The following is a 22,598-nucleotide window of genomic DNA, read 5'->3' as shown; positions in this document are numbered from 1 at the left end:
AAAGCCAAAACCACAGACAACCCCCCTTAAAAAAAAAATAAATAAAACACCACAACAAACATATGCATGTGGGTGGCATTCTAAGATAGTTCTTCTTTTTTTTTTCTTTTTTTTTTCTTCTTTTTTTGCTTGAAAGGAACCAGCTTTCACAATAGCAGAGAATACATTTTGCTTTATAGCCACAAGCCACACACACCGCTTTCAGTGCTGTTACGGTCTCATCCTTGGCACCACTTCCTGGGGCAGGGGAGGCAAGAGCCTTTTCCTAATGCTCCTTGAGACCTTGCTCTTGTTTCCTGAGACTGCTGAGAGAAAAACCACTCGCTATTCAGTTTGAGCTGAACTGACTACAGGCCATCAAATAATTTCACAGAGGTCTGTGAATGACTACTAGACCAGCTGGTGCTAATCACAGCTAAACCAGGCCATAGCATCCACAGCATCCTTAGGATCCTCAGGAACCTACCAAAAGAAAGTTGCATTCAGCAGGCACTGAAGATTACCTGCTTCACATTTTCATTTCAGTTAGTAACAAATACTGTTTAAAGACTGGTTCCCTCCGAAGGAGGGAAAGCAGTCTCTTTCTGCTCCTGTAATAACTTACAGCCCACTGTAAGATTATTAACAGGTTAATGAGTCTGTATTTTTTAAACTAATAGCTTTTGTTATAATCAAAGTGGACAACTGAGCTGTTACTTCCCCTACACTGCAGGACTGTGACTGGTCAAACCCCTGTGTCTTACAGCAGAGTGAATTTACTTGCTGCGTAGTGCAGCTTCTTGGGCCCTACTAGCACAACGTATATTGTTGAGCTTGAATCGTTTAATGAATTGCTGAAAAAGGCCACCGCACATTAGTCAGCCTCAGTTCCTGGCTCTGTTGTTGGTTTTGGGACTTTCCTTCTCACTGTTTCAGTTTCTCCATGAGTAAAGTGGAGTTGATAAACCTCATGCTCTTTATAAAAAGTGATGAAGCTAATGAAGAAAAGCTATGCGGTGAGGACTAGCTATGGTCAACTAAACATGTTTACAAAGCATGAAAGCTGTAGGTAGGGAAAAGACAGCTTGGGAGTCCTCCCACGGAGGTACTTTAAAACTTCAACAGGAAAATTAAACTATTTTTACCATTGAATACATCTTGTAGCAAGTTCTGAGAATGCAGAATCTTCAGATGACCTGAATGCTAAAGAATAGTTCAAAAAATGACATAATTCTGCATTTCTCTGTAAGCTGTAGAACAGGAGGACTTCAGAAATGAAAAGCTTGAGTAGCAAAATAAATAAACTGCTCTGTTCAGCGTGATCACAGGCCGCGGGCTCGGAAGGCCGCCGCGCTAGGCCGCAGGAAACCCGTATCCTTTGTAGGGTGGCACGTACAAGCGCCCCAGGAGCGGGTCTTTAGCCTGGGCCATGTGCTGGATAGCCCGCGCGGAGCGGGAGGGCGACGCTGCGGCGCCCGCAGCCCCACACAGCTCCCCGCGTCCCCCGGGCCCGTCGTGCGCCCGGCGCTCAGGGCAGCGCAGCAGCGTGTCGGCGGCTCATTTCGTCCCGAACAGCTGGGTGTTTCGAAAGCGCGACGCTGTGGCTTTGCCAGACGGCGCCAAGGGGAAGCGCATGCTGGCTCCAGGCCGCCGCAGCTGGCTGCGGGTTACCGCCACAGCTGCGGTGACGCTGAGCGGGGAGGGCCCTGCCTGCGGTGGGGGAGAGGGTGCGTGTGTCGAAGGCTTTATTTTTTTGTTTATCTGCTGTTCCAAATTAGCCCGAAACGACGCGCTAACTTAGCGACTTGCACGTTGTACTTGGCACTCCTCAGCCCAGCTTCTAGTAGACAGCTGCTGCTAAAAAAGTAATGGAAAGGTACAAAGATGCTCCGGCCGCTCTGAGGGAGCCCAAGGCGGGAGCGGCGCGGGCGCCCTCGCGCGGCACCAGGCGCCGCGGCCGGGGCGGGGGGCGGGCGCGAACCCGCGGTGCCGCCCCCGCCGCCCTTAAATGCCGGCGCCGCGCGGCGCAGGGGGGTGCTGCTGCCGGCTCGCCGCAGCATGGCCGGGCTGCCCCGCCGCCGCCTGTCCCCCGCGCTGCTGCTGCTGCTCTGCGGCTGCCTCGGCCCCTGCCCCTGCCCGCCCGCCGAGGCCGGCCTCCACTTCAGGGAAGGGCAGCACTGCTATAAGCCGGCGCGGCGGCAGGCTGCCGGGCTGAGGTGAGGTCTCCTCCCGCCGGCGGCAGGGCGAGGAGCCGGCCTGGCTCCTGGGCGCGGGGGTGGCGGGAGCCCCGGGGCCGCGGCCGGGGGAAGGGGACGTGCGGCCCCGCGGCGGCGCAGCTCAGCGGCGGCGCTCGCCAGGCCGCGCTCAGCCGCTCGCCGTCATGTGAGCCGCGCTGCCGCGGGGCCCTCGCACGCCTTACTGCGAAACTCGGGGGGGTGGGAGGGGTGTTATTTCCCCCCCCTTTTTTAAAAACTGTACTTATTTGCCCCAAAACGCAGGAATCGGCAGAGAGGGAATTAGTTTGTCCCTTTTTGTCCCAATACAGAACCTACCCCCGTCCTCACGAGTACCTGGATATCTCCAAGCTGCCCGAAAGCTGGGACTGGAGAAATGTTAATGGAGTCAATTATGTGAGCACCACCCGGAACCAGCACATCCCCCAGTACTGCGGCTCCTGCTGGGCCCACGGCAGCACCAGCGCTTTAGCAGGTACGCTGTGCGAGCAGTGCTCTGCTAGCTTCTTACCACAGCAGCTGTTGCCCCCAGTGATTTAAACCTTTTCGGTGAGCAAAGGGAGTGTGTTTTCAGCTTACCAAGATATGAAGAGGTGCAAAGGGCAAACTGCAATGACTTAACAAAAGATTGAGGCTACAGGAATGATGGTAATTCCCAATCTGGCAGCTCAAGGCAAGGAGCTTTGGTTTCAGTAGCAGAAGCAAGCAGAGTAAGGCTATCTCCACCCTCTCCAAACTATGTAGGAGGTGTGTGTGGGGGGGTATTCTAGAGCAGTTAACCTGTTTTAGAAGGAATGCATTTATTACCCCTGCCAAACTGCTAATAAGGGCCAAGAGTAAAAACTCTCGAGGCGGAGGTTTCTGCCCCTCTTCTTGGAGGTGTTGTGATGGTAAGGGCAGAGATAAAGATGCTTGGCATGTTTCCTTCGTTTTTTTTGGTACCTCACTCTGCTGCACAGCATCTAAAGCAGCAAGGGACTCCTGCTCTGCAACATGAGTGATACTTAGAATATGGGAAAATGAAAGGAGCTGCTTCTTGTGAGAAGGCCTGTGGACCATTAGCTTGCAGAGCCCTGATATTCAAAAGAACTATCACAGTACACAGGCAAATTTTAGCAGGTGGCTTTCTGTTTTTCTTTTTTTCTTTTTTTTTTGGGGGGGGGCAGAGGAAGGTAGAGATTTGTTTCAATTGGAAAGGTATTTTTTTTCTAGAGAAAATACAGTGATTTGCACATAACTGCTTTCGCTCAGTAACATCCTGCGGATTCCCTGTTTGATTAGTGAAGTGGTTAAAAGGATTAAATGTGAAGGAGGAATGGAGGAAACAGTGAAGGGGACAAGACCTTAAAGGTGTGTGTGTGTGTGAGGAGATGGCAGGATTCATGAAGGATCCATTCTTAAGCATACAACAGTACAGACATGTATGAAGCCTGCCATGATGTAATGAGTATGAGACAGATACATACTTAACCTGCTAAGTTTTATCTAGCTTTAGTTAAAATGTAAATGGTTGTATGTGTATGTATATACTTTTTAAAATATAGGTTGATTTAAAAATGCAGGTGGTTTTATCTGCAAGGAATAGCTAGAGCATCCATTCTTGCTGAAAGATTAGACCAGGATAATGCACAGTTAATTCATATGGAGCATTTTCCCAGTTCTCTGTCAAGTACAGTTGAATATTCTTAGTACTAACAGGATTAAAAGTTATCAAAAGTCATTGCTTGAATGAAGAGTACTGGGGCACTTGAAGGGTTTAAATGGATCTCACTCAGCTGCATAATTTTGCTGAGGTTTTTAGTGGAAAAAATCTTCTAATGGAAATGCACAACACAGTCAGCTTGCGCATTTGAGTAAAGTCATGGTGTGTGCCTCACTATCTATATTAGAGGCTTCTACAACCACAAATACTGTCACCTGCAAACAGTTACAGAAGTAATCAAGTGGACAGTTTTAACACTAGTTGCTATGAATAATAGCACAAATACTTCAACTAACAAGCCCCAATTGCTTATTGTTACAGATCGAATCAACATAAAGAGGAAAGGTGCATGGCCTTCTGCCTACCTCTCTGTCCAGAATGTTATTGATTGTGCTAATGCAGGGTCTTGTGAAGGTGGAGACCATACGGGTGTTTGGATGTATGCCCATGACCATGGCATTCCAGATGAGACCTGCAACAACTACCAAGCAAAGGATCAAAGTATGATAACCTACTTGCTTTGCTGTAGGGCTTCAGACCAAGTTTGCCAGATCATAATGTAGAGAAGTAGTAATTCCTTGGGTTTTGAGTTTATTGGTTCCTGCCTTTCAGCATAGTAGCTGTTGTTTGACTGACAGAACAGGTTTGCTTACAGGCCTGTCTTTTTTTAAACTCTAGCCAGACAGCATAACATTAAATCATGTCCAAACAGGCTTGCACCTGCAAAGTTGCTTAAATTTAATCTCTTATGTCTCTGATATATAATCTCTGATGTTTTAAAATATTCAAAAGCATCACCTCAAGCTTAAAAAAAAGCAGAAACATAACCTTTGTATGTTCATGTGCAACTGGAATAGTTTATGGAGAAGCAAACTTGAGAATTATTTCTTCATCAAGGCACTTGTGCCTATGAAGTAAGGAACAATAATTTGTGATTCTATTGACCTCCAATGTGATTTTGAAAGAGAGATTCAGTTCGCTAGAGAAAATATGTATTAGTAATTCTTAAGTTAATATCTGCCTCAAATGAATTTTAAGAAAAATCATGCAATACTACTCAAAGAAAAGCCTTCTCTTGTGGTGATAATCTCACTTGCTTTATAGAATGTAAGAAGTTTAACCAGTGTGGAACTTGTGTGACCTTTGGAGAATGCCATGTGATACGGAACTATACTCTCTGGAAAGTTGCTGACTATGGCTCTGTCAGTGGAAGGGAAAAAATGATGGCAGAAATCTACACTAACGGACCAATTAGGTAAAAGGAAAAACTTAAATGGCTGTAAAAAAAAGAAAAAAAGTATCTACTGCTAGTATTTGAATTGAAACACTTGAATATTTGAAACTCAGTCTTTAACTGAGGTGTATTTCTCCAGTCTGGCAGATGCTTGATGCTGTGGGCTAATATGTGGATTTTGGCTTGTTTGCAGTTATAATAACTCAAGTTAAAATGCAAGAAAAATGTTGTTTTAGCTATGCTCTCCCTTGACTCCCCTGTATAAAGATGCTTGCTCTTTTTTTTTATTACAGCTGTGGTATAATGGCTACTGAAAAGTTAGATGCTTACACTGGAGGACTTTATACTGAGTACAACCCCTCACCCACAGTGAATCACATAGTATCTGTGGCTGGCTGGGGTGTGGAAAATGGAACAGAATACTGGATTGTTCGCAACTCATGGGGTGAACCCTGGGTAAGGAAAGAATGGAAGAAACATGCTTGCAAAATGACTTTAAAGAAAATGTGTAGGTTTCCTATGCAGCAAACAGGAGGCTGCAAAGGTGGCCTGTGGATAGGAAAAGGGTTTTCCTTGAAAGACTTATCAATTAGGAAATGAAACCTAACTAAGCCAAAGTCACTTGGCTAATGCCAACTCAATCCCAAATGCTGGCCTTCCATGAACATACAGCTGCTGCTACAGGCAGCTGTAAATTGCTGTTAGATATAGGCAAAAATAAAGTCATCTAACTGGAATAGAGGGAGGGGATGTAAATTCATCACAGCAAACTGCCCTTCAAACAAGGTTGCAGTGTGTACTCAGTATTGCACTTTTCAGTGAATTCTTAGATTGTTACGTCTGCCAGATATGGATGATTAGAAATCAGATGCAATAGCACACTTAACTATAGTTACCTTATAAATGGATACTGAATTAGAAAACATATTAAAGCAAATTATTCCTTTACAGGGTGAAAGGGGGTGGCTGAGAATTGTGACAAGTACATACAAAGGTGGAAGAGGAGCAGAATACAATCTTGCTATTGAAGAGGACTGTGCATATGGAGATGCTGTACTTCCTTGATTCTACATTGAACATCATTCTGTTTAGGAACTACTTGGTTTGAAAGCATTCCAACACAATCTTTTTAAATAGCCTAAAACTCTTTCACAGGTCAGCATAACCAAGTGATAATGCAACATTAGCCTTGATAGCAACACAATGTCTTGGAGGTAAAACAAATCTAGAGCCAAGACCACCTGCCAGCTGCCTTTGGTAACTTAAAAAATGTTCAAGCAATTATCCATCAAAAAAGTTTGTCTGCTTTGAAGCACAATATTTAAACTATGTCACCTTACTCAAACAGTACAGATTAAATTATATTTTAAATACATATATACAGATTTCATAGGTGTACTAGGTAGGAAAAATGAACTCCTTATTACTTTTGTCTAAAGCTTATACTAAACTGTAAAATTATGATAATACCAAGGAAGTATTTCACAATGATGAGATATATTCAAAAACTAAATTCCATGTTTCCTTGGCTTCCTGGTGAAACACAGTATTGTTGCTAGTCTTGTATAATGCAGTCACTTTTACCCAACCAGAAATGATGCAACAGGAACAACTTTGATCAAAAATTTTTTTTAAAGGAACACTTACTGTAGTTACTCACCAATCTTTGTTTTAATTCTTGAATGGCTATGCTATCTTTTTCTTACAAAGTATAAATTATGTCTGCCCTCAGAGCTCTTCCCATACTAGTTAACATGAAGAAAGGTAGCAAGTTCTCTTGCTTATATCTGAGCCCACAATCAGTGCCATAACAAGTGTCATTAACTAGCATAGTTACATTAATAAAATGACATTTTAATTCTACATGATTGTAATTATGTGGATTATAAACTCTTACAAACAGGTACTTTCAGTTGTCTTTTACTGTTGCTGGTACCAAACATGCTGCCTCATGTGGAACAGTTGCCATCTAAAGCTTACCTGGAATTATACTCCTTTTACTTGACTTTGTTGTCTACCAGCCCTTTCACAAGATAGTCTATCCAGCAGTTATTGTGTGTCTCAAATACAATAATTCAAATGATATTACGTTACTTCTACCTACACTGAAGACTGAAATGCAAAAGATAAAATTTTAAACTCTAAATATTGAGTTAACAAAAGGAAAAAAGATGTTTGGATATTGTAAAACACTACTTTTCAGTGTTGATCTCCAGTACCTACTGTAATAAATTGAACCAACCTATGAGTTACACCTCATTAAAAAGTAAGTAAGTTAAAGCTCTTTGGGGTGCAGAAAAGGGAAAAAATAGACCTTGCCCAAGACTGATTCTTCCTTGCTACCCTCTACTCTTTACAATTTATCATGCTTTTATCTCTGAAAGGGGAGAAATTGGCTTTTACCCTCAGAAAGGTAAGTGGTGAAGATCCACAAAAGAATAACACTTCCAGTGTCCAGGATGAGGCTGAGGTGGCTGTGCTACATGTTCCATGTGTCTGTTCCTGCTTTCAACTATTTGGGTATCAGACAGAACAGTTTTCTTGTTTACAAAGAGAATGTGTTTTATACTGGACTTAGGCCATGCTCTGGTAGGCTGGGAGACTTTGGATCTTGTGTCTTTTGTAGTTGACTTGGACCTAATGCTCTGACTTCCTACAAGAATTATGCTCAAATTGTTACATGTTCTCTGTCTCATCTACCATTCACCCCTCCAGCCTGAAAGAGCAAGATAAAGTAGATATTTGTGTAGGTAGGTAAGAGGTAGGATTTCAATGGAGAATCTTGAATGTTATTTAGTTCCATCTTTCTCCTTGAAAAGGAGAAAGGAGTCCAAAGTACCAATGATTAATTCTTCCAAGTTGCAGTGGCTGCTGAACTTAAGTCCCATTCAGAATGACTATGAACAGGGAAGCATAAGGATCTTAAAATACCAGTAATATTAACTAGCTATAATGACTCACAAGAAAGAGCACTGAGGAACTCAAATGTTTAAAGTAAACCATACCACGCTTGAACATACAGGAAAGCAGAAGTGGTTTGTTTCAACAGGAAGCTCAATCACAGTGGAGTATGTGAGAGACTGATGGAAAGGAAAATATACTCCTTTTTAAAAGGAGTGAAAAGCTGTCTTATACTGCTGTCTCAATAGCTGGCACAGTAGCTTGAAGAGTTCACATTCACAATCAGCTTACATTGAATCAGACTTGACAATATCATTCCTTATTTATAAGTACATTTTTTCTTCCTTTAGAAAGGAGGTTTTTAGAAAAATGGATATGCTTAGAAAAAAAAAATAATGGGTTTCTCTATACTCCTTTTATAGAGACAGTATTTAAATATACAAAAGAGAAATCTCACCTAATACACAACAAAAAGTGGTCTTTGAAACTTCAAAAGCAAGCTCTGGAAAAAAGAAAAAGCCTTTAAAGTTATGATCTAGGGCATATTCCCTACTGTTTAGCATCAATCATGATAAAGCAGAAAAATATGAAGACAAAACACATCAAGAAATTATTTTTTTTGCATACATTCACATTTTTGGACAATAATATGCTTGACATGGTAATGAAACTTACCAGTAATGTTTCATGCAACAATTTAACAACAAAAATAAAAAGAGATTGAAAGGTATCACACTCACACAGTAAGAGTGAAAAAGAGGCATTCTAGATTTTCCATATCACAGAGCCAATCAAACTCCCTTATGCAACTCTCAAGATCAAAGCCTAGAGCATTCAAGATTTAAGTCTTCAGTGAACTATCTGCAAAATGGGTTTAGTAAGAACTACTTTCCATTCTTCAGGTTGTATATTACACAAAGAATCAGTGGAAAAAAGTCTATCTGTAACCAAAAATAACAATCTTTCTTTGAAACAAATCTAATTCTCTTCTGCTACCCACTTCAGAATATTTAGATTTATACTGAGTTGTATAACAGAAGATCCTGAACTATTACTCCATTTTCCCAAAGTATGAGTCCTCTGACGTAAAGCTCAAGGTTCCTGTGCAAATGAATTAAATGCCCTTCAATCCTTTCTTCCTCGTTTTTTCTTTTCGCTGTTGTGTTGCCCACAGAACCTTACCAGTGGAGTGACACAAAGTAGCAATCGTGCTCTGCATTCTTGATTTTTCCACTGCTTAGTTCATCATAATAAAGTTAGATTTGCAGTGAGCTTAAAAGAAAAAAAGGACAGAAAGTGTTCAGTATTTCACCCCAATTTACCTGTTTGCATCTGAATTTCTGCATTATATAACTTACTAGGAATTTAGGCATTAGGTATGTCTATTTGTTCTCAGATAGGAATGTATTATGAAACTTGCTTTCTTTACTTTCCTTACTACAGCGCAAGTTCTCCAAAAGCAGTACTTCTCTCAAAGTTCCTCACTACTACCCAGCCATTCTTGATTAAATAAGAATTGCTAAAAACAGATCCCTAAAAGGAAGAAGGGAAATAATCCAAGAAGAGATCTGCCAGGCATCCCTATTTTTTACAATCCTCCTAAACATTATTTGAAAATTGTAACAAATGCATAAGGAAGTGGTATGCAACAGATAATCATGACTTACCTATAAACTCAGTGACAGGATCATGTTCACCTTCTGTTTTAATTGTACCTGCAATACTTTCATTCTCCAAGATTGGAAGAAAAAGCTGTACGAAGTCTGAGGTGTATGGAGGAGCAATCACATCCAGCACCTGAAACAGCATGCAAAGCTGGATTAACCTTCCAGTTGGATAGGTGGCAGAGGCAATATCTAATTCATAATATCCTTTTTGAAGGCATGCAAGTAGTTGCACTTTTCTTTTAAGAGTTCCTGTTCTCCCAGTAATCAGTTTTGTATCCTTGTGTTGCTCTACCCAATATCTTAATACTCTCAGAATCCAGTAGGATCAAGTCATGTCCTTATGAATACCAGTATTATATACATTGCTCAAAACTTGACCAGGTATCTTGAAATACATTTTAATCTGAGATAAGCTGACTTAATATCCAAACAGATATAACTGATATTAAAGCTTAGTCAACAAAAATTTGGCTGCTAACCTCTGTGACAAAGTATCTGATGAGAGAAATATCTGTATCTAGCTTCTCCAGGCATTTCCGGATATAGCTGACAACAGGCAGGACATATCCTCGACTGAGTAAGTGCACCATTCTATCCAAGAGAGTTTTCTTCAATTCCAGCTAAAAAAAATGGGGGGAGGGGAGAAATGGAAGGAAGAAAAAAAAAAGTCATAAATTAGAACTCTCTTTCAATACTGCTCATCCCTATTGATTCTGCATCTGTCATGTTACTTTTTTTTTTTTTTTAATGACAGCATTTCTAAATTAAACTCTGTAAAACTGCTGTGACAGCAAAAGCAGTTATCTTCCGTGAGAATAACTAGTAGCAAGGAACACAAACACTGAATCCTTTGAGAATCACCTGTTCCATTACATCAAGCTGAGAATGTTCTGTTTCAAAGAGCTTGACAAGAAGCTGCAGAACTTGGGGATGGAGCAGCTGATGGCATGTACTGATCTGCAAACAAGACGGGAAAGCGAGAACATCAAAACTTCAACTTAAAAACCAGCATATCCAATCTTTATTAGACAAGCTGACATTCAGTGCCAGACGTGATTTTTTTTATTATTATTTTTAAAGAAAAGTATTCTACCATTGCCTTCTTTGATGCTTAAGCTTCCCTAGCATAAATGCTGCTGAGCTGGCAACACAAAATAACTAACTACGGACTGAAACAGATTCAGCTCTGGGTGTTTACTGAATTACAGCAAATCACAAGCATTTAGTGAACTGGATGTAATTCAGGTACAAGCACAAAAAACTGTTTTTGCTCTCCAGCAGGATTTTCTATATGGTCTTACCTCATCCAGTAATGCCAGATGCACTGGAGTGTGATCAGTCTGCAGCTGAAAATATCGTGGCTCTGACACTGTCCAGTCCACCCACTTTAATACACCCATTGCCACCACTGGAAACCTACAAAAGAAGAGATAATTTTAGTATCCAGGGAGGGAATAGTACATTTTAAACATCATCTTTCAGTATATAAAACTCTCGGCAACCATCAGGATAATTAATCTAATCTATGTTACACTTGAAAAGCTTGCAGCAAATACCTTCAGAGTAGTCTTCATTAGGAAGGAAAAACAAACAAAAAAAAAGAATACAGGCTGGAAGAATATTCTTTCTACAAGGATACGCCCTCACACAACAGAAAATGCAAAAAGCAGACAATGAGATTCATGAATGCTCCAATGTTCATGCCCAACGTGTTTCTAGCCAGTTTATTCAACATCTGCTATTTCATACTTTTAAGAGGACAAATCTATTCCTAAAAAAGCTTACTGAGAAAGGCAAAGTTCTTTGTCATCTTTTTCCAGCGGCACAAAGCAGCATGTTCTGTGGCACTAGAAGGTAAGCTGCTAGTGAAAGCCAGAGCTGACCTACTCATCAGAGAGACTCCAAGGAGTCAAATGTACAATTTTGAAAGCTATTTTCAGACCACGTTTTTACCCATTCTATAACAAGGATTTTCTCACAGAATTCCCGTCAAAAAGACTTTCCTTTAACAACACTTCCCCTCTTAAATAATACTTTCCTGCCCACAAGCAGCTTCAGACCAGTGTTTCTGCTCACCTTATGCACTGATACAGAGTGCTCAGTTCTGCAACCAACTCTGATGCACCTTTGTTCTCATTACAACATAAGTTGTGAACAGTTTCAATGGCTTTTGAAGTTGATTTAAGTTCATCTTTGTTTATGCTGACTCTCTTATTCTGAAAAAAGAAATGAAAAGTTTGATCACACAAGGAATGAATAAACAGGATATCCTTGGCCACTTAGGGAGAGGAATAGGACTAAAAATCACACCGCATTTCTTAAAATGCAGGCTCATAGGCAAGTTTTAGAACCAAGTATCAATGACTTGAAGTGCATGAACATTTCCCTTACCTAATTCCCTAAGAACTATTTTAACTATTTTAGTTTATAGAATTCAATTCATCTTCCTCTGAAAAGCACGTACAATTTTAATAGCACAGGACAGAAGAATGACAAAAACATCCAGCGCATTCTAACTTCCATAGTATGGTTTGATCTTCAGAGGTATTCAAAAGTAACACTTCCAGCTATTTCAGTTGAAGCTGAAAGCATCTCTCATTAAAATAAATAAATCAAACTGAGCACATTATTTTAAACTAAGAAATTTCAGTGATACGTGTTCTTCAGCACAGTTGGAACACTTTTAAAAGTTTAAGTTAAAAAGAACACACTATTCACAGAACTGAACATTACCTTTTTCCACATTTCTACTACACTGGCTGCATATGCCAGTATGTGAATATATTTATGTTTGTGGTCCTGATTGATCTTAGCACCTGGCTTAAACAATGACTGCATGAAGAGATCTAGAAAGGCAGGTACTCGAATCTGTGAAGAAAAAGAATGGTTTATGAGAGCCTGAGAATTATGAGAAATTATTTAAAATATGATATTTACATCTGATGTACCTTCCATAGAATTAAGACATTAATAACAAATTTTCCCCTTAGGAATACATTATATAGTTTTCCAAAGAGGCTCAAGAACTTTTTGGCACTAAAAAGGAAAGGTAAGAGGTACAACACAGACTACATCACTTACATATTTAAATTCTACCATTTATTACCAGAACTCATGTTGGAGCAAGGCAGTGAAAAAGTCTAAAACACATAACCTATCCCTACTTACAAACTGCAAAATCAAGATAATCTTCTTTTAAAAGAAGTTAGTTAATTAGTTCCTTTCCACCTTTATCTCCTAACAGGAGCTTCTTTAAAGTAAGTAATTATAGGTAAAAAACAAACAAACAAAAAACACCCCCCCCAACTTAGAATAGGGGAAAAAAAAAATCAATTAACCAGCTAATGCAAAAAAAAAAAAAAAAAAAAAAAAAAGAAGTATGTTCACATTTATACATCATTTAAAGCTACATATGGATGAAATTCAGGATGAAATAAGTTTCGGGGCTGATAAAAAGATACTACTAACCAGTTCTACTGGAGGTGGGTCCATGCTTGTAAACATTTTGAATAGGACAGTGATATCTGCTGGATTCAGAGCTCCTTTGGACAACATTGCACCAAGTGCTTGACATGCTCGAGGATAGGAGGCAGCAGTACCCAATGCTAAAGTGATCTGACTAGCATCATGGCCTCTTGATAAAGAGCATAAACATACATAAGAATTTTTCTTAATTCAGACATGTTAGTTTCAGTCTCACTAGGTCAATAAGGCACACTGTCCAGGGTAATGGGTTCTGTCCTTAAGGCGTTACACATCATGCAATTACAGAAATATGCCTGTATTTCTCTTGTTCGTTTCTAAAATATGCAAATAATATATACATTTTTACTAGATAGAAGCTTTCTTCAATTTGTGTTCTTGCTACTTCAGGTCTCCCAGTACAGGATATTGAATCTTTCGGTTGCTTTAAGGATTACAGCCTACAGCAAAAACTGCTCCCTTACAAATGATTTCATTCTACCACAGAATTTACAAAAAGTTAAGAATTCTCCTCCTGATGGTACAGGGTAATCAAGAACGAGCAAAAGACAACAGTTGAAATTACAATGACTTATATTTCACCAATAAATATAGCAAGCACTTACTTTTCATGAGCATATCGCTGAACCTCCTGAGCAATCCGTCTGACAGCTGACCCTCCTTGCTCTTCTTGGGCTAATATGGACATCATAGATTGAGCAAAGAGATATGTGTGTTCTCCATGGCACACCATCTTCTGTGAATGCATGCATCAAAATCTTACTAGTCAACAAGAAATATGCTAGCATTCTTCTATGCTAACTTTGCCTTAATAATAAAGATTACATTGAAATGTACTACTACAAAGTAAAAGCAACAGCCAGTAAGAAAGTAGAGAAAAACACAGTATCACTACACATTGATACCACACAAGAACAAAATATTAAATCTAGGACTTCTGGTTTTTAGATGCCAGAGTTGAGAGGGAGTTCCAGCCTACTTGTTGTTCAGCACTTTCTCTACAACATTTAAGAAATAAGCCAAGTAAAATGCCACCCAAAACTCATTAAACTATTTCACAAAAAAAGAACACACACACTATTGATTCAGATGACACTTTTCACATCACTGACATAGACGAAAACAGAATTATTTTGTCAGAGGACTGACTAGACTGGTCTTTAAATATTGCATTAAATGTGAAAGAAGAGAGTTTTACTTTGTCTTCATACAATCCAATTAATAAATATAAGGAAGTGTCAGTTAAGCAGCCCAAAAAATTCGTGGTGACTGAGTAACCAAGTTGTAAAAATTTCTGGTTTTGAATACAGATATACCTTTTCTTCATGATATTCTGTAAGATTTCATAGGATTTCAAGATTTTCTACAATCATGCAAAGATTTGTATACCCTATCTGGAAAGGAAACCATTTTTTCCCCACAGGAAAAGGAACAAAGTACTTACAGCAAACTCAGGGAGGTTTTTCTCAAGGTTCTCTTCTCCGCCATCTAAAATTGTTGCCAGAGACGTACGCAAGACTCTAGAAAAAACTTCCAGTTGCTGACATGCTGTTGAAACGCTCGTTATTTCCCCTTGATATCCAGCATCAGATATAAGCTACAACAACAAAAATCAGAGAATATATTAAGTTTTTATTTCAGTTACCCCAACAAGTCTGGAAGAACATACAGGACGTAAGACTATCCTCTATATACACAAACATCTTTTAGATAACAGAGAAGAAAACCAATAGAGATATAACCAAAACCAAGTAAATCAGAATCATATAGAAATACTTCAGAACATAGGAAGATATACTAGATATAGAATTAGATAGCCCATTTTCTTTCCCTGTCAGAGAAGCATACACAACTAAACGATGAATTGTTAGAAACGAGAGGTTCACATAAGGAACAAGAACTACTGACATGAATGAAGCTTCTCATTTAAGACTTACCTCCTTACATGAAATTAAACGTGCATTTATTTTATGTGTGCTGACAAAATACACCAGGCAAGTTTAAGAATTAGTCTCTTTTCTATTTATATATATGCAGACACATACATGTGTGTGTGTTTTCACATACACATATGTAATATAGCATATAATATCATACTTCTGTGCACATGTGTGCACACACAAAGCCCAAGAGAATAACATTATTTGGAGGAAAAAAACATAAGAAACATAATGGGTAGACTATTTAATAGCATTTGCAAGATAAATCTGTGCCTGTAGCACAGAAGTAAGGCAATTCAAATAACTCCACAAGTAATTAAGAGAAACATCCAAGTCTTTTTCCATCGTCAATGGTCTTCAGAAACAGAGTAAGAATTACGAGAAGGCAATACAACGAAATCTATAGATACAGACATAGACATCCTCACTATTCTCTTAAATAGCACACCAGTTTTCAGTGACATTGTTTAGAGAACAGAGGCTTACTTGAAAGAAACCTCACAATACAGATACCCTAAACATATTATTTATGATTTAAATAGATAACACAGGTTTTCAAATACAGATTAAAAAGAAAAAAAAAAAGAATCTCCAAAAATAGTATTTCAAAATGGAAAACTACATTTACTTCTCGCAACTTGTAACATAATTTCTCCCACAGATATGTTATTGTATTGTTCTGAATTCTGAAAATGACTGTTAACAAGAACACATAAGAGATGCAGGCAAGACTACAGCTGATATTTGATGCTAGAAGAATTAGGAAGCAGTATTTTCCACTTATTAGACTTGAATATACTACCTTCACAGTAAAATTAAGCATTAAGCAGTCTGGATGTGCTTCTGCCAACTTGTAAAAGAGATCTCTCCACGTAGTATGTGCTATCATTTGCTCAAGCCAGGCTGGAGTCTGAAAAAAAATTAGAGGAAGGGAGAAGTAAGAATACCTAATTGTCAAGATAATTTAAAGTAAGATTTCTAGCTTTCAGGAGTCCTCTAAGTTGCTATATAGAACTTTAATACAAGCTAAATTGTATTCAGAATTTAATTAGTCTCTGAGAACTCTTGAGAAAGAGATATAGCTGATTTTAAGAAACAATTGCTTTCACAACTACTGAATTTTGAAGACAGTTTCCTCTCTCCCACCAGCTACTACTCCATCAGATGGAGGCATCTATACAGAATCCACTCATGTAAAGACTGCAACATGGATTCCATGCATACCTCTCCTTCCTCTGTAAAGATGGAATCTGCTTTTCGAGGATCAAAATGCTTGATAAGTAAGCTCTTTAAATGGTTTTCTACAGTCTCCTGAACTTGCACTGGCTCAACACCTGTACAGAAGGAACAAAAAAAGTCAGTAGATGCAATTCAATCAAGCATGGCAGCAACATCTTAAATTTTCCCACAATGATGTGTTAGGGAAAAAAAAAGTAGAAGCTACTCAGATATTTATCAACATGCAGAAAGCAAAGAGAAAAGCACTCAGTCCCGAAGAAGTACTACTAAGCCATGCTGACCCAGACGTGCACAGATTTAGAGATTCTCTATCTTTTTTTCCATAAATGTAGACCTATGAACTGTGTTTGGGAGCATAGGCAGGTTACAGCAGTCCTTTTCTCCAGCTCTCTTCATCAGTCGTGTAAACAGCAATGCCAGTCATCTGACAAGACATTTACTGGGTGATACTGAAATATGCTTATTACATTACACACAAAGGAATTACCAGGTTCAGAGTATACATCCACCTTACCACAGATCAAAATTCACTGGATATCAAGTCAGGACATATACTTCAAAATGCTGTACAAAGAGCTATTACGTAGTTCTACATTTCTAAGCATTTATGACAATTTGTACATAAAAGTTCATACTAGCTAAGGGATGATATCACAAAATAACACTGAACTTGTCTTGCAAAACACAGTTATAGAACTTATGATCAGATTGGTGATACAGAAATCTTGTCTCAAGAGCACAGTATCCATATGAGAACTATTCATGTAACTACTGCTTCACTGAAAGGAAACGGTAACTAGTAATACTGTAATTATTTTTTCAATATTAATTATACCATGTTATTATAAAACATGAACTATTGCTACATGATCTACAGGCAGCATCCCTATCCTTAAGTATGCAAATAAAAGAAGAAAAAAAAAAATCCCAGAAACTATAGTTGATACAGTTGCTTCTACTATATATACCTTTATAATACAGTTTGCAGACATTTAAAATAATGTTTATCACCAGATTATTAACTTACTCTCTGAACAGAAATGTTGTATTACACAAGAACAAGAAGAAATTGCAATATGTATTCTGAACACCTTTTCACAATGTAAATAATGTAGTCATGTATAGGTGACATCTTTCATACAAGAATACAATCAAAAGTGCCACCAATTCAGGTATTTCTGATGAAAGTATTTCTGATACAGCCACAAGATAATACCATGTCACCTGTCATACCTGTCTGGATGAGCCACTCTGCCAGCAGATTCACAGTCTGTGCCACTGCAGTATAGTTTTCAGAGAGGAGCTGGATCACATTTTCGGGAGAACCTCCTGCTTGGAAATATCTAATGAGCAGATTAGAAAGTAATTATTTGAACAGTGTATTAAACAAGCAAGCAAGCTTTAAGGGGAAAACAATAGCATTATTTATCCTTTTTCCACACACTGCACAGCAGGCTGCGCTCACCTTTTCAGCGTGTTAAATATAGACGGCTCCATGATATAGTCCCGGGTGGAAAACTTCTGCAAGCATTCCTGCTGGACGCCAGCATCGTCCTCTCCCTCTCCATCCTCATCGTCCTGCTGCTTGCGACCACAGCCAAGTCAGCCGCCTCTCTCCCGCTCCGCCCCCGCGCCGCTGCACTTACACCGCGCTTCAGCCAGGCTTGCGCCGTCCTGCCGCCGCTTCCGCGCTTTTAAGCCCCGGCGAAGCGCCGGGGCACCTCCCCGCTCAGCCCGCCCCGGGCACGGCTCCCCGCCGCCCCCCGCGCGGCCGGCAAGGCCAGCAGCTCCCCGCGGGCCCGGCCGCGCCGCAGCGGCCGCCCCTCAGCGCCGGGAGAAACGGCCAGCGCGGAGGGAGCGGAGCTGGGGCGAGCGCCGCTCCTCCACACGGGCCGCCCGCGCCGCCGCCGCCCGCGAGCGCTCACCGCCCCTCCGTCCGCCTCGTCTCCCCACTCCGCCGTGCTGCACGCGAAGTAATCCGCGTCCTCCATGGCTCCTCCCGGCCCGCCCCCGAGGTGTTCCCGGCCCAGGCGGCGCCGGCGGGAAGCAGGCCGCGGCCGCCCCCCCTGGGCGGAGCGGCGCGAAATGGCGGGCGCCCAGGGGGCGGGGCATGCGCCATGGCCGCGGCGGCGGAGAGCTGGGCCGCCTCGGAAGGGGCGAGGGCGACAGAGCAGGCGGCCGCGCCGCGCCGCGGTGCTTCCCCGGGAGGCGCAGGTTTGGCCTGCCCCGCTCTAAACGGTTCATCCCCGTTTAGTCCGCGGTGGCAGACGGTCCGCTACAGCCACAAAAAATAAAAATAGAATAAAATTCCCCACCGTGGACCTTTCCCCGGTCACAGTAACACAGCAGCAACTAGAGGGGGATTGCAAGAGAGGAGAAGAGAGGAAAATGTTGTTCTGACTGGAATCTCACCAGGAGCAGTTTCCTGGCACCTATCAAAGCATGAAGAGAATATGGAAAAAAAAACCGGTAACAAATTAGTAGTAATTATTAACTGTTACAGTAGGATTTAAACAACCTAGCAAGCAGAAAAAGTAGTAGTTCTTGTAAAGACTAGAGAAGGTAAGTTTGGTGGAGCAGTAAGGTTGTCCATGTTTTAGGTCCAGCGCCACGGTAACTCTTATGTCCCCAAACTTCCCAGAGAATAACATTAAAAATAATAAAAAGCATTTCTGGCCTTCCTGGCCCTAATCAAAACTTTAAAACTTTTTTTCATCCTTTTAAGCCTAAAAGAAAGCTCTGAAATCTTTGATCTAAAAAAGCAACCCTCAACAAACCCACCGTAGTGCCTATAAATAGCATTATTGGCTTTGCAGCTGTGAACGGCTTCATCTCCAGGCAGCGGAGAGGAGATGTGTGACATGAGTGCCTGTTCCCCTTTTTCTGAGGTTCTTTCGGCCTCCTGTAACTGCCCAGTCCATCGTGGGGTAGGCAGGAAACCCCATCTGCACCCCAGCCCCTGGAGCTGGATCCCCAGATCTCACCGATCAGCACAGGTTGTCCTAACTTTGCGACTTGGGAGCCCCTTCTTGGGGGCTGCCTACAGAGTTAAGCCCGAAGCTGCAAAAATGAACCAAAATGAAAAGCGATTTTACAATCTGACCTTGGGCAAGGAGATGGGAATGACTGGAATTGAGAGCATGTGAGAGAAACAGAGTCCCTTTGTTTCTGTTTGACTCCCCTTCTTAAATTGCATAAGCGCTTTCAGGTGAGAAAGAGGAGGATGACGGTGTGTTCTGGGATTTGGAGGGCAGCCAAGGTCTTTGCTGATTAATTGTTTAAAAAGATTTTATTCTTGTTCAAATTTTAATTAAAAATAGTAGAAATTACACAATTTTCAAAGCCATCCATCAAATCTTGGGAGGAGCTAAAAAACCCTGTTTATAAATAAATTCTTGTAGGATCTTCAAGAAATGCAGTCCTTGTTTAAGTTTGGCCACTGTACTAGTTAAAGGATTTATCGCACTTGAAATTTCAGTATTACCACCACCTGAATTGTGGCACAGAGTTGTGATGTCACACACTACCCTACAGTGGAGAAGTAATGCTTTCTGAAAAATTTCTTCAAAAACAGTTTTTGCATGCTCAGGATAATATTCCTTTTGCCCTATAAACAGGATGGAAAAGAGACTCAGAGAAAAAAAAAAAAAAGGCAGGGATTGAAGTAAAGAGGCACAGCGGACACATTCTCTACATCTCCTGGAATATTGCTTGATTATCTGCAGTCAGGAGGATAGCAAGGTAATATTTCAATGCTTATGGGAAACACAATTTTTATGAAGAAAGAACTGGAAATAAACAGGCTGAGGTTGGAGGCCAATGGAAATAACCTTGAGAAAAATCTTTGGCTTGTCTTCATTTAGTTAGCAGATAATTTCCGCCTCATAGAAGTGAGAAAATAATAGCATACTCAGACAGTGTGATTAATGAGCCAGAACTTCTACGTTTTTTTGGAGTGGTGCAAGAAGGGAATGGAGGATATTTGGCATCTTAGGTGACATTATCTATTAATTCAACATTAGACCTGTTCTCAAAAGATATACATGGAAGTGAGGCTACCTGTGCTGGTAACTGTAGCAGCATTAGTTTATCTGAGCATACTGTGACAAGTATCTGTGCTGAACACATCTGTCAGGTTGGTTAGAGCATCACAATTAATCTGTACTGTTAAAAAAAAAGACAAAAAGCAAATATTGAAATATTTGTCGTACATGGTGAATTTGAGTATTTGAGCCAAATTTATTTACATCTTTGGTTAGGTACGACTTTCCAGAGTCATAAGAAAATTGGCCCTGACTTTAACTTACCCCAGGCCAAGAAGAAGAAGAAAAAAAAATAAAATAAAAAAGAAACATCCATATACCTCCTTTGCTTCATCAGCTCCTTTTGGTTATGATTCAGAGTGGTGTGCAGTGTTATAAGATATAGGATAAGTTCTCTAAAGGTAATTTCAGGGTAATTGTCATATTACCCTATTTAACAATGTTCAGAAAATTTTAAATTTCCTTAGAGAAAATTCAATGAAACTGTATAGGAAATCCACAAAACTGAGACCAGTTCTTGCAGAGAATAGTGCTGGTGACTGCTTGGAGCTCTGTTCCCTAATCCCTAAGCATATTTTGTGCATTTCTGTAGGTATCGACAGATGCAAAGTTAACATATTATATACTTACATACTCACGTTAGACAAAATGATAGAAAATAACTGTTGGAGCACTTGTTCACTTTCAAAAATAAGTATCTAAGGTACATTTTGTGTTGTTGAATATAAACCGAACAAGTTCAAATAGAACATACCTTGCCACAGAATAGGTTTTCTAGTTTTACCATAGAGTAGCACTAGCAGTGCACAACATTGCACTACATACATAATTACAAACTATTGTAAAAGTCTTGGAAATAAGTGTTAAAAATTCAGTGCAATCTAAAAACATTTATGCAAAAATAGGAGATTGGCAGAGAGAGGGATGGGAAGTGCTCAGATTCTTTCCTCAAAGAAATAAACAGATCTGGAGCAGTAATGGTAAAATGTTCATACTAGGAACAGAATTATGGAAGGTCTCTATCTAAATAGACAAGGAAATGAAAGAACAAATTGAAACTGTGGATCGTGTTCCCAGTTTATGTGTATTTAAAATAGAAGATAGGTTAGTGGAAGTGTTCAGAATAGGAGTTATGCTTTCCTGGAACAGCTGAGTGAAGGCTATCAAAAATTTCTTACCAAGTCTAAAAGGAATAGGGCAGTGAATAGGGACATTAACCAGCTTCTAACTAGTTAAGGAGTTTAAAAAGTTAAAACACCCTCCATCCAGTAAATTTTAAGCCACATGCTGCCCTGTTACTCTTGTGCATCGTTACTATCTACAGGAGGAAAAAGTAGTTGTTGTGTCATAGCAGTATTAATGAATATATTAGTAACGTGCAAACTAGAGCAAAAATGTAACTTCCCTAATTGCTCCCACAGTGCTACATTGGTCTGTCTTACAGATTCAGATCTCGTTGTCATCTATGTAATATTTGAGTGTCACATTATGAGATGTGTTTAACATCTACCAAATGTTTTGTTTCATCTAATTCTCAGAATAGTGTGGGTGATAGAGTGGGGTTCTGGATTCTAACAGCATTACTGTGAATTTCCACTACAATCAGGTTAATGTGAGTAGTATATGTGGAGAAAAAAATATCCTTGGCTCTGAAAGAACAGCACTGAAGTCTGTGCAACAGATATATGACTCCAGTCCCAAAGAGCTTACAGCCTATTTGGTGTGGTAAATGAGTATAAGAAAACAACAAGGACTCGGTTTAGGAAGAGGGTCAGAAGATGCATCAGTCAAGGCTACATCAATGTAATAAACTTCATAAAGGATATTGATGGCTTCTTCTGTGTAAGCATGAATAGTGTACATTGATTATCTACATGTGATCTATAGGCCTAGGAAGAGATCTGCCTTCTTTATAGAAGGCATAAGTAAATATGCCTTCCACAACAGACCTCTTTATGTAAGTAGGAGAGGCTTCTTTCCCAAGATTGAAAGTTCTTATGCATCTCCTACGTGGGATATTTGGATCAGTCAGCCTAGACAATTTTATTATGTCTAGAGCTTACAGCTCAAAATAGTATGTGTTATCTTCAATAAAGCATTTTCAGAGCAGGTAGAAATTTCATCCAGTAGCAAAAGTTGGGACTGTCATCATTTGTGAAACTGCCAATGATAATCA

General features: G+C 40.2%; 2 protein-coding genes across 2 annotated transcripts; one reads left to right on the top strand and one right to left on the bottom strand.

Moving 5' to 3' along the window:
- The first annotated feature begins 2,001 nt into the window (after nt 1–2,001).
- CTSZ (cathepsin Z) lies at nt 2,002–7,055 on the top strand. Its single transcript, XM_062589118.1, has 6 exons — nt 2,002–2,195; nt 2,525–2,688; nt 4,237–4,416; nt 5,020–5,170; nt 5,443–5,605; nt 6,101–7,055. The coding sequence occupies exons 1-6, from the start codon at nt 2,038–2,040 to the stop codon at nt 6,212–6,214; spliced, it is 930 nt and encodes a 309-aa protein (XP_062445102.1). The 5' UTR covers nt 2,002–2,037; the 3' UTR covers nt 6,215–7,055.
- NELFCD (negative elongation factor complex member C/D) lies at nt 6,763–18,375 on the bottom strand. The gene is made up of 15 exons (XM_062589117.1): nt 18,305–18,375; nt 17,845–17,960; nt 17,613–17,722; nt 16,365–16,474; nt 15,943–16,050; nt 14,645–14,797; nt 13,806–13,936; nt 13,186–13,351; nt 12,451–12,585; nt 11,794–11,933; nt 11,019–11,133; nt 10,579–10,674; nt 10,197–10,337; nt 9,718–9,847; nt 6,763–9,322 (listed from the first exon to the last, which is right to left on the bottom strand). The coding sequence occupies exons 1-15, from the start codon at nt 18,368–18,370 to the stop codon at nt 9,288–9,290; spliced, it is 1,752 nt and encodes a 583-aa protein (XP_062445101.1). The 5' UTR covers nt 18,371–18,375; the 3' UTR covers nt 6,763–9,287.
- Between the last annotated feature and the right edge of the window lie 4,223 nt (nt 18,376–22,598).

This window comes from Rhea pennata, chromosome 16, assembly GCF_028389875.1.
Source record: "Rhea pennata isolate bPtePen1 chromosome 16, bPtePen1.pri, whole genome shotgun sequence".
Lineage (NCBI taxonomy): Eukaryota > Metazoa > Chordata > Aves > Rheiformes > Rheidae > Rhea > Rhea pennata.
Note: the sequence above shows the minus strand (reverse complement) of the source record. Positions and strands in the feature narration are given on the sequence as shown.

Excerpts from the sequence above, each read along its gene's own strand:
- NELFCD (XM_062589117.1), bottom strand. The coding sequence starts at position 18,370 with ATGGAGGACGCGGATTACTTCGCGTGCAGCACGGCGGAGTGGGGAGAC. Across the intron at positions 16,475-17,612 it reads AGAGTGGCTCATCCAGACAG|GTGTTGAGCCAGTGCAAGTT; the intron begins GTATGACAGGTG and ends CCTTCTGTACAG. Across the intron at positions 13,937-14,644 it reads AAAACCTCCCTGAGTTTGCT|AAGATGGTGTGCCATGGAGA; the intron begins GTAAGTACTTTG and ends ATGCATTCACAG.
- CTSZ (XM_062589118.1), top strand. The coding sequence starts at position 2,038 with ATGGCCGGGCTGCCCCGCCGCCGCCTGTCCCCCGCGCTGCTGCTGCTG. Across the intron at positions 2,196-2,524 it reads CGGCAGGCTGCCGGGCTGAG|AACCTACCCCCGTCCTCACG; the intron begins GTGAGGTCTCCT and ends GTCCCAATACAG. Across the intron at positions 5,606-6,100 it reads ACTCATGGGGTGAACCCTGG|GGTGAAAGGGGGTGGCTGAG; the intron begins GTAAGGAAAGAA and ends ATTCCTTTACAG.